The 12,188-nt window shown below is 42.9% G+C and overlaps 1 protein-coding gene across 2 annotated transcripts in view; it reads right to left on the minus strand.

Moving 5' to 3' along the window:
• The window catches only part of Dnajc5b (DnaJ heat shock protein family (Hsp40) member C5 beta), a 73,006-nt gene that overhangs the window by 12,890 nt on the left and 47,928 nt on the right, over positions 1–12,188 (minus strand). For both annotated transcript variants that reach the window (XM_040741462.1, XM_013110937.3), the window contains exon 4: positions 1,450–1,663. In XM_040741462.1, coding sequence (XP_040597396.1) covers positions 1,450–1,663 — 214 coding nt within the window. The remainder of the gene's footprint in view (positions 1–1,449; positions 1,664–12,188) is intronic.

Here is a 12,188-nt window from a genome sequence, read left to right on the forward strand (position 1 = left end):
GCTTCTGTCTCCAGGACATTGGCTTTGTGGGAAACAGCCTTACTTCATCCCTTACCACATTCAAGACCCTGTTAGGTACAAGCAGGTATCTGGTACTTTTAAATGTACATCTGGGTGGTCCATTGATTCACTCATATGGAGCATATTTAGTTCCACTTTGGCTAGCACCACTTTGGTGCAGCAGGAAAGAGAAGCACACTTCTTTTTACAGAACTGTGCCTGTAACTGCTTTGTCTCTTATGTCTTTGCTACCGAGTGGGTGAGGCTTGTCTGTAGAAATTTTTATTAGTTTCTTCAGCCTCCTGGACAAGACGATCCAGGACAGACAAGATACAATATTCAATCAGGTAAACATCTGCGGCTAGTGGGCATGCAGATTCTCCTTCCCATGGGAATAGTGTCATGCCTGGAAGGAAAGGTCCCAAGGAACCCCACAAAGCCCACTTTGTTGTCCTCATGCTCCAAATTCATTCCACACTATCTTTTTCTCCCAGTTCCTCACAGAGGAAGGTCAGTGGGATCTGGGAAAGCTGGCAGAAGACAAGCGTGGCTCTGTAGACTGTCTCTCCAGGCCTACCTACAAAAACATACTCTCTCACTTCTCACATTCAAATAGGAAGGGGAAGTGGGAGAAAACAGCAGTCAAAATTCTACTCAATGTGAATCCCGCCTTTTCTGAGAGCAGGGTTTTAAAAGCTATTTACCACAGCTTACATGAATGTCAGCTACCCACAAAATACATTAGCGTATTAATTTATCAGAAATAATACTAAAATTCATAAAAATATAAGGCCATCACCAAATGTATATACATTAGGGGTTCCTGGAAAGGAAGACTACTACTAAAATTGTGATTTATTAAGTCTTTATATTGTCTTTTTCTTAACCGGATATCTATCAATTTCTCACTCCCTTGCCAATTCCTTGTCCTCTAATACTTAATTTTCTCCTTTCCCCCCAGTGTCTTCTCTGCTACCTCAAGGCCAGCTCCAGCTGAGCCTGTAACATAATTACCACTCATTCTCTTAAGTATTGTCTTTGCTGATGTAGCCTATGCTATAGATAGTAAAGTACATGGCTAAATTTGTCTTATAATAATTTATTAAGTAGTTGTCACACTAATAAATTATTTTGGGTTTTGAGCAATGAGTCAGTTCTTAATTAGTCACCACAGGAGAAGAAGGGAGCAGTCAGAATTAACCTGAAGCTCCAAACTCAAATATAATTAATGTCTAGAAGTCTGTTAAGTCATGTTGGATTTCATAATTAATTGATGGACTGAAGAAAAATGGTCCCCAAATAACAGCTTTCAGTGGAAGTGATGTCTCATTTTATTTACAAGAGTTTAATAGAAGGAAGGTTGGTCTTTCTTTGAGATAGGGTCTAAAAGAGTGAGTAATACTGTGATCTTCCAGGAAATTGTTTTTGAAGAAAAAAAAAGTGATGTACCTTTGCCCACCAGCTTGACAGCATGAAGTATGTGTTAACGTTTTCATCTCCAAATTGCTCAGCCACGTAGAGTCCCAGCGATCCATACTTGTCATATATGTTTCTCTTAGACGTGTCGGTGAGGATTGTGTGGGCGTTGTTGATTTCTTTAAACGTCTCAGCAGCAGATGGGTCATCTGGATTCTTGTCTGGATGGTATTTCAGGGCTAATTTTCTTTTTAAGTTAAAAGTTAAGAGGAAAAGCATTAGCTGTTTATCAAAAAATTATAACATTTTATAAAAGGCAGGGTTCATTTGAACATCTTTTATTCATATATACATATGAATACATACATACATACATACATACATACATACATACATACATATATACACACACACACATACCATGGGATGTTCACACTTGTGGCAACTTGCCTAAAAACTAGGTTCTCATTAAATGAGGTCATTTGTTTCCAGAGTGCAGAAGCAATCAGACTGCTTCTCCCTGCACATTATCAAAGGAATTCTCACTAGGAGAATAAAGGCTGTGCTTGAAACAGCATACTACTGGCAAATGAAGGTGATTGCAGACCAGCCGACACAGAGTTCTTTATGACTTCCAGTTTACACTAAAATTCCACTTAGAACCCATAGAGCTACCTATAGTGGCACAACTGTTCATGTTACATATTCTAAAGAATAAAATAAAACTCTTAAATTTATATTATCATGAACAAGTATTAGAATCCTTTCACAAGTCCCCTACATGTCTTTAACACCTTTATGTTTCTAAACAAACCCATGATTTCTCTTGCTTTCAAGTACACACTTGACTTCTTTCCACAGAGTTCTCACTCCCAACACTCTGGGCATGTGTAATAGTGGGTAGAAGGCTCTTCCTCCATCCCATGGGTATTAGAAGCTGACCCTGGAGGTGTGGTCTGTGTTCTGTGTTGGAAAAAGTCTCGGATTGTTTTTTATAAAAAACAACCTGTAGCCTCCTAACCCATAGCCATTTCTCTGTCTTCCCTCAAGAAACAATTCAAATGATTAAAGCCTTGTTCAAAATCGAACCTTCACTTTCTTTCTCTAATAAAGTCAATTATATGACCCAATTAACACTCCACATGCTGGTTTTCCCTCCTGTGCCCATTCTGTCTGTGCACAGGTGCTGAGCACTGCTCTTTACTGTGTTGATTCAGATACGAATGCAGAACAGAAGAGCATCACACATTAAAGCCAACCTGAAAAACATACCTATTTTAGGTGTTAAAATGTGGATTAAGAAGTGGATGACTGTCTACACAAGCCAAGGATGCTTAAGAAGTACCAAAATACTTGAAAATGGAAATCAAGTTACGTAATGCATTCTAACCATCAACTCAGAATAAATATACCAGAACAATCAGAGTTATTCGTTTAAGTTTGGTTGACCAAAATTTTGTTGTTTGTTTGTGTGGTTGGTTGGTTTTTATGCTTTCAGAGATGTTTCAAGTACCATTAAGTTCTTACAGATGAAAATACTGGTGCTGTGGTTTTTAAATGCAGAATTGGGGCTGGAGAGATGGCTCAGCTGTTAAAGGCTAGGCTCACAACCAAAAATATAAATGCGGAATTGATAAGGAAATCTTTGCTTCTAGCCCAAAACGCTTGCCTTGTCATTTTTTAAACTTTGTCAGTGTTTACTGTATGCCATCACTTATGATCTTGGTATAAATACTCCCTCAACAAGCCTGAGAAAGGACTTACAAATGCTCCATTTCACACACGAGAATGCACAGATGCTGGGCAGGTATCTTGCCCAGTACCACACAGCTAACAGAACTATCTGGGCTTGAAACACATGCAATTTGACATTTAGTCCGTGGACTCTTTCTTACATTCTGTTGTGTTGGGATCTCACAAAAAGCGAAAGGGAGCAGATGCTTCTAGGGCCTTTTGTAGAGCTCCAGGCAGAAGTTCATGTGGTAGCAGAGGACAGAATAAAGAGTATTTGGATTCTGGGTACATTCTGAGTGACAGCCGATGACTTGGATATGAGGGAGAAAGAACGATGAGGATGACAGCAGAGTTTGGCCTGAGCAAACAGAGTTGGGAATTACTGCTTGATGAGCTAGCGAGGGACTTTTTGTAGTGAGAAAGTTTGGATGGATTTAAAGGTTCTATTTTGGACACTTGAGGTGTCTACTAAAACTCTAAGTGGATGCAGAGAGCTGCAAGGCCCGAGTTCAGAAGGAAGACACTGTAAGAGACACGGGGAAGTTCATGGTCGGCAGCTGGTATTTACAGTCATGAAGCCACAAGTGAGTACAAACAAAGTGGTACAAGAAGTCTGAAGAAAGATTTGGGGCAGGATTTAAGATAAACTCTCCATGTAGGGTTGGACACACTTACAGTCCCAAGAGGCGAAGGCAGGAGGGTCTTGAGTCGAAAGCCAATATGTCTCAAAAATCAAAAACATTTTAAAACAAACAATAAAAAGCAAGGATCAATGAAACAGAAGGAAGAAATGTAAACTGTGCACAGTTTTGGAATCCAAGGGAAGAAGGTATTTCAGAGAGGGACAATCCCTGAGACAGCCGATTCAGGGAGTCTGCGAAAGCCGAGGACTCACAACTGACTACTGGATTTGGTGATCTAGATATCCTTGTGACCACACACACACACACACACACACACAAACATACACAAACACACATAGACTCACACATACATGCATACACATACACGCACACTCACACACACACACACACACCCACACACAGGGGGGCAGTAGGGGTTAAAGTAGGAAATAGGAAAAATGGAAGGTAACAGCCAAAATTGACAGTTTATGGCTGTACATAAAAATTACAGATAGTTCTTTGCTTTATTTTTGCTTATTATAGATATATGTATATATTACTTATATGTGTTTGTGGAAGCATCTTGACGCTCCAATGACAAAATTTGTTCCTTAGGAACATCTGGAAATTCCTGTTTTGTGACCTGTTACTGAGCCAGAGGGGCTGGAAAAGATGAAAGAAGCATTCTCAGAATAAGTTCACTGTCTCAGCCCCTCTGGCACATTCTTCAAGCACATTTGTCTTAACAGCATAATATTCCTGGAATTCTCACTGCGTGCAGCACTTCTCCAGGTTAGTTCTCAAGATACCATGTGTTATCCAACCAATTGGAAGGGCTATGACCTCTGCCTAGAGGGGGAAAATTCCCTGGAAAAACGGTTCTGATCCGCTTTACCTTGTTTCCAGGCTTCAGTGGAACCCTATACACCCTACCCAGACTATGCCAGAAGCCTGGCTTCCTGTCATTTTTTACCCTGTTGGACCTTTGTCAGCTCACAAGGGCAGATGCATTCAATCCATTTATCACCCTCCTTCAACAATGCTGTTGGCTGATTTGGAGGGCTGGAAGGCCTCCATTTGTAGCAAGTCCAAGTCCTGGTTGTCAGCAATATTTTGACTCCTCTTGGCAGACACTCTTGGCTCTGACATTCCTTGGCACAGATGGCAAAACAGGGGCAGCTGCCAAAATTACACAACTGCTCAAGCAGGTGAAGTCACCGAGTGTCCCACCTTCTTGGGGACTGTCCACAGAGCAAGGAAACATGCAGCGGATGCAAGGGTTGAACAAAGCTGGGGCTGCATTGTGCTGAAGGTGTTTCTTGGCATTTCTAATTTTACATGTAAAGTGGCATGGTATTCGACTGCAACGTAAGCCTTCTCCAAACCTTTCTTGCTTTCCAAAAGTGGACCTTGAGGGAGATGAACAGGACACAGCTAACACTCTCAGATGAGACCTACTTCCTACTCTCGCCAGCCTCCTGGGGCAGATCCTGACCGGTTCGCCCAGCTCTCCCTCCATGTGTTGGAATGTCAGAGGAGAACTTTTGGGGTGTCCTCCGCAGCTGCATTCCACTGTGTCCCCAGCTGTTTTCCCCTGCTCACTGCATGCCTCCATTTCCTCTGTTTCCTTTTATTGCTTACCATTTCAAAGATACCTTCATTTCTTTCGGACCAGAAAACGTGTGCCCTTTCTGATCTCTCAGAAACCTACTTGCATGCGGCTGAATTGGAAGCCTACCAGCTGAATGACCATAGAATATCTTTTGCTATGTGTGACAGTCGAGAATCAAGACCCCTGTGCCGTCTTGGATTCTGGAGAGGCCCAAGTAGAGATACAGGAAACTGATAGACTGACATTTGAGATGAACGAGTATCTTAATGTTTGTCATTCTGAGTCTGTATATGCCTATATAAACCATATCTCTACATATGTGCAAGTTTCATGTGCATTTGTGTATTCATCTATGTGTAATATGATTCATAATAAAACTGATTACGTATTATATATAATTATATATAGAATGAGACTTTTGGAAATGATATATTTCTGTTTTGATAAACTTTTAATTTGACTTTAAAAATTAACTTGTAGTATCTGAGAAAATATTCTCTATGTGCTCTCTGACACTTTTATTGGTTATTTAGTGATACTCCCTTTATTACATTGTTTTTTAAGTTTTATTTATTTATTATTATAGAAAGTCATGATATATTTAATAATATACAGCATACATTTAAAATGATAATCCCTATTCCATAGGATTTTTTCTGAAATTTTTTTTTAAATTTAGGTTAGAAAACAATCATGTTTCACATGTCAATCCCAGCTCCCTCTCTCTCCCCTCCTTCCCTGCCCTCCTCACCAGGTCTCCCTAGTCCCCCACCCAATCTCCACTTCGATCCCCAGGGAGGGTGAGGCTCTCTATGGAGGATCTCCAGAGTCTGTCATTTCATCCAGGGCAAGGCCTAGGCCCTCCCCCAAGAGTCGTGGTTGAGAGAGCCTCCCATATTGTGGGATGGGCAGTCAAAGTCTATTTGTATGCCAGGGATAAATACTACCCATGGCCCCATAGATTACCTAGGCCTCCCCACTGACACCCACATTCAGGGGGTCTGGATCAGTCCAGTGCTTTCCACACAGCCATCAATCTGGAGTCCAAGAGCTCCCCCTTGTTCAGGTCAGTGTTCTCTGTGGGTTAAACCAGCCCAGTCTTAACCCTCTTGCCCATCAGTTCTCCCTTTCTGTCACTGGATTCCAGGAGTTCAGTTCAGTGTTTGTCGGTGGGTATCTGCCTCTGCTTTCATCAGTCGCTGGATGTAGGTTCTGTTTCCTAGACTCTAGCAGTGGGATTGTAGGCTGGCACTCCCCTGAGTCATGTCTAAAATCCATATATGAGTGAGCACATACCATGTTTCTCTTTTTGTGACTGGGTTACCTCACTCAGGATGGTTTCTTCTAGTGTCATCCATTTGCCTGCAAATTTCAAGATTCCTTTGCTTTTTTTCTGCTGAATAGTACTCCATTGTGTAAATGAACCACATTTTCTCTATCCACTCTTCAGTTGAGGGGCATCTAGGTTGTTTCCAGGATCTGGCTATTACAAATAATGCTGCTATGAACACAGTGGAACAGACATTCTTGTTGTATGAATGGGCATCTTTTGGATATATGCCTAAGAGTGGAATTGCTGGGCCTTGTGGTAGATTGATTCCCATTTTCCTGAGGAATATGCATACTGATTTCCAAAGTGGCTGTACAAGTCGGCACTTCCACCAGCAGTGGAGGAGTGTTCCCCTTTCTCCACATCCTCTCCAGCATAGACTGTTTTCACTCTCCAGTGCTTTTGAGACACTTACTTCCTCTCATTTTTTCCTGTTTCTCTCACTGGAAGGGAGAACTGGTAGGAATTACTTAGCCAGCGATGGACAGGAACTTCCTGATTATCCTCATCCAACTCTTTGTTAATCTCATGGAACTTCCTAGCCTGTGCAACAAACAAGCCTGTCTGTTCGCCCCAGGCTCTGCCTTCCACTGCAGCTGAGACCCATTAGCTCAAAGTCTGCCAAAGCCAAAGGCAGATTTTTACATATCCAATTATTTTAAAAATAGCCCAAACAAGCAGCTTTTTGGTCACTTGGAGCCTTCCTATTTTACACACCCTGCAAGAACTCAGTTGGCATCTGCTGGCCATCGACAGCCCAGGGCTCTGAGTCTCAGCCCTGAGCCTCATGACCCTGTGGCTTTCTCTGACCAATGACTCTGCTGCGGGCTGAGTGGTGTTGCACTTCCTGACCCTCTCTGCCCTTGTGGTGCCCTTGCCCTTGTCCTTCAGTATGGTGCCCCCTAGCTGTCAGCGTGTTGATCTTATGCAGAAAGGACTTCTGGTGCAACCTCGTCCAAGTTCCGAGCAGTCAACTGCTTTTGCTGCCTCTCACTCACACCTTGTTTGGTTCTCAAACGTCCAGAGCCATATATAACCACATCATAGGCTGCATCTGGTCAGCAGACCTCGATAAGAATGCCGTGGGTTCTGATGGGAAGCTGGAATGGGTACGCCAGTGATGGTCAGGGAAGCAGCCAGAACGGTATAAGGACATCATAAGGGCAAAATAGAAAGACTAGGACATCGTCTGGCTTCATATTGCAGATACAGATGCCAACCCCACCCCTGCTGTGTGATGACTTCAGGAGCACCTGCTACCATAATGCATGACTCAAGTGTTTGGACCATCAAGAAGCCTCAGGGGACAGGCTAAAGGCCACATTACACAGCCCTGCGACCTCCCCAGATATGCAGACACAATAGCTGTGCAGTCCACCCCACTATTGTTAAAGGAGTTGTCCTAGTTTTGCAGAATTCACAGTCACATTTGCAACTCATACTTTGTGGTGGGAGACAAGGACAGGAAGAAGCCAACAATATCTGCATCTGAGACTTGGTCTCCTCTTGCCTGTAGAACTGCATCAAGAGTCAAGTGCTGCCCTCTGGTGGCAGTTGAGTTACTAATGCTGTCACTATGCTGGAGATGTTTGTGAATTTGACTTTCTCGATTTTTTTTTTGAATTATGAGTTTTAAAAATACATTAGGCTTTCCAAAGCTCTGAATGCCTATTGGTGGCCCTGTGCATCAGTTTTCTCGTTGATGCTATATATGCTCACCTATGGCATTTTCAAATCTAGATCCTTACTTTCCCTGATGCAATAGCATATTAGGCACATATATGCCCAACTCTGTAAGCTTCTTTCTATGAAGGGTGAGGAACTGTTAATCTGAGAAAGAGGCCCTGAACTTCGGCACCACTAAGATCTTGGTATGCTGTATATAATAATTCCTTGTCCCCTGACTCAGCTGGCTGAGAGCCTGAAGGCTGCATATGTTTATCCACCTCTGCATACAGAACAAGCCCCCAGCAACAATTTCTGGGTCCCTGACTTCACTCTTGTCTAGAGGGAAAAGACATTCTTTTCTTAGGCCATCAGCCTCTACCGCACTGTGACTGTCAAGGGACAAGAACACGGGGATGGAGGAGAAGGGGCTCGGCACATCTCCTCCTCGGCTTGGTACCCGTGTTTCCAGTTGCATCTCCCACCACCGGTCTGGTGAGAGCACTCAGCAGGCTGGAACCACTGCTCCCTTCTGGATCAAGTTCCAGTGACAGTGAACTGCACATAGCTCTCTGCTGGTCCTAGCAATGGCTGTGACTGGCCTCTCGGTCTCTCTCCCCTCCTCAAAATCGGTCAGTGCAAAAACATACAGCATCATCCTCTCGTGTATCTTTGGGTCAAACTGTTTTTTTCTCCTAAACTCCCTTTTTAAAACATAACAAGAAAAAAAAACACCCTAACAGGGTCTTCCTTACACGCTGGAGGTCTTGCTGATTTAATTTCTGAACATCATTGGCATACATTTGAACCTTTCTCAACCCTATCAAATTCCTCACAATTTCCTGCCCTACCCCCAGGAAGATGACTGTGGCCACCACTCCTATCTCTAGGTTAAGCAGCATTGTTGGACAAGGTTTTGGAATTCCATGAACAACAAGCAATGAAAATAGACAATTCTCCCTTGGTTGGCCTCCCTTCCTCAACTTCAGCAAATTCCTTTTCATGTCCCCAAGAAAGATGTCCAAGCTTCTCTTTCCCTATTGATTGCTATTCTCAACTCTCATCCTCTCAGCAGAAGGCCCACCTCTGACTTGGGAAGGATAAGAAGACTATCAGAAAGAAGCAAATCACACTCTTCTGCCTCTACACTAATTACTGCACTGTCTCCCTCCTCCTCCCATCGTGTCCTCCTCTCTCTTCACCTGAGTGGATCTTAAGGCATCATCGGCTCCCACTCCCGACTCTAGTGTTTCCCATACTTTCTCTACTAGTCCCTTCTCCTCAGTTATCGAACTTGTCTCGGTCATGTTTCAAGGTCTAGGCAAGTGTGTACTGCCAATCTGTAGCTCCAGAGTTTCCCTTTCATCTTTGTATTTTGAGATAGGGTTTCACTAAGTTGCTCAAGTTAGTCTTGAACTCACTATGTATTGCAGGATGACCTTGAACTCACGGTCTTCCTTCCTAGGCTCTCCTGTGATTACAGGCCCATGCCACCAAACTTGGCTTCCTCATCTTTCCCTTTATTTATAAATGTTCTGTTCTTTCCCCTCACCGTAATGCCCCTTCAAAGCCCAGTCTACACAGCAAGGCCACTCTTCAATGATCAACCCCTTCATCCCGCTGTAACCTCATCCCTATTCTCAATTGTCTCCCAAACCTACCCTCCCTTTTACGACACTCCCAATGAAAACTCACAGGCTTATTTTTGCAATATTTGATAACTGCTCCTTTCTCCCTTGGGCTTCCTGAATGTCTTTTCAGTTCTTCTCTGGTCTTCGTTTGGGAGGCTAGCATGGGAAAGGCTATGTATACATACAAGATGTATGACGGGCTCTCGCAGCCAAGTTTGACAAAAGCAGTGTGTTTTGTGCCAAGTGGCCAGTGTACTATACTACAAGTGAGTGAAGTAGGGAGTAGGATGGGCCATCATTAACCCAGATTCCAGGAACCGTGACTTGGGAGTGGACATAACCAAAAACGTTTATACTCATCACCCTTAAACCAGATGAGGGTTTGTTTTTTGGGACCAAGAACAGACTGACAATCTTTGTGTCACTATAGTTTTCTGTTCTCCTTGGTCCTGATAGTTTCCGACATCCATTGCTAGGAACTATGTGTCAAGGGGTATAATTTAGGAGACTCACACATGCTGGCCCTGAGCTTCTGGTTCTGCAGGCCTGGAGTTTCACATGGTGGTAGAGTCACACAGCTCATTCAGCTATACGATGAAATCAGAGAACCACTGGCTTTGTAGTTTTGCTATTACATCACTGGCAATTTAGTTTGTTGTATTTTTGTATACAGAATTGATCTTCTGATTTATAGTGGTAGCATAAAGCTAGTTTAACTATGTGAGAATGGATGACTTATTTTCTCTTATAAAAGACGTAATGACAAAGTCAACCTGAAAGCCATTGGTCCACTCACATTCCCACTTCCCACTTCCCACTTCCACATCAGGCCCTACACTGCCCATCCAGCTTCATGTCCTCAACTCACAGCTTGCACATTTCTCCTCTAATGTGACCACAGGGGTGCAGACACACCTGTGACTTCTGAGACTATCCCCATAGCCTGCTCACCTACCCTTACTATCTGCATTCTCTTTTCAACTTGCTATTTGTTTTTCTGTTCCTCTGTCCACCCTGATTTGGAAGTGACCAGTTCAGAGAACTAGCTCCTGTAGGAAAACCTAGGCCAAATAGAGAGATAGAGTGTGCCCCATGGGAGCATGACCCAGAAAACGGGTTCACACATTAGACATCTGCATGCTGGTGTGAGACCTAGTGCCCAGCGGTCTCTTTGACTCTTAACTTTTCTTTATCCGTTTCACTTTGGATAATCGTGGCCCACATTTGAGGTCAGTTAGCGTTTCTTTTCCATCTCCAATCTCCCACTGAGCCTTTCTACTGAACTTTTCACTGCAGTTACTGAATTTTCAGTCCCAGAATTTCTGATTAATTCCTTCTGTGATTTGTTTCTTTACTGACATTTTCTATTGGATGATTAATAATAGTCTTACCCTTTCCTTTCATTCTTTAGACATCATTTTCCTTAGCCTTTGTAAATTTGAATTAGCTGATTTAGAGTTTTTATTGTATCATTATTTCCATGGTCAGAGCTTCCTTAGGTATACTTTCTTTGATTTAAAAATTTTTTAATTTACTCTTGGAAATTTTCATGCATTGGCATACAATGTATTTCAGATATATCCACATCTATGAGCTCCCTTGAACTCTCCCGAGGACCCTCCACTTCAACCTATCTCTCTCCCAACTTCATGTCCTCTGTTGTTGTCATTTATTATTATTATCATTAACTATGTCTCTGAGTTAACTAGTGCTGACTCTATGTGCACGATGTGGGAGCATCCAGTGGAGCCTGGGAAGCCTACTCTCCAAAGAAAAGTGACCCTTTCTACCTCAGCAGCCATCAACTAGCAATAACTCCTGAGCTAACGCTAGAACTTAAAAGACCCTTCCCCATCCATGCTGAAAATGACAACTGGCTTGACCTTGTGCAAGACTTGTGCAGGTAGCCACCTCTGCCATGAGTGTAGGTATGCAGCAGTCATGCCATATCCAGGAGACAGGATTTCACAGCTCTCCTATATCACAGCTCTCCTCCCTATCCTCTGGCTTGATCTCCCGACCCCGTGTACAAGCCATACTTTTTACATGCACACCTCATTTATTTTGAAAACTGGATATTTGCAGCAACCCAACAGTTGTTGGTTAAAGTCAATTTTCTGACTTAATTTGTAAAGTATGTATGTGCAGGCTTAATAATCAACTAGAAGATCAGATAT

The sequence above is a fragment of the Mesocricetus auratus genome, unplaced genomic scaffold (genome assembly GCF_017639785.1).
Source record: "Mesocricetus auratus isolate SY011 unplaced genomic scaffold, BCM_Maur_2.0 Super-Scaffold_6730, whole genome shotgun sequence".
Classification (NCBI taxonomy): domain Eukaryota; kingdom Metazoa; phylum Chordata; class Mammalia; order Rodentia; family Cricetidae; genus Mesocricetus; species Mesocricetus auratus.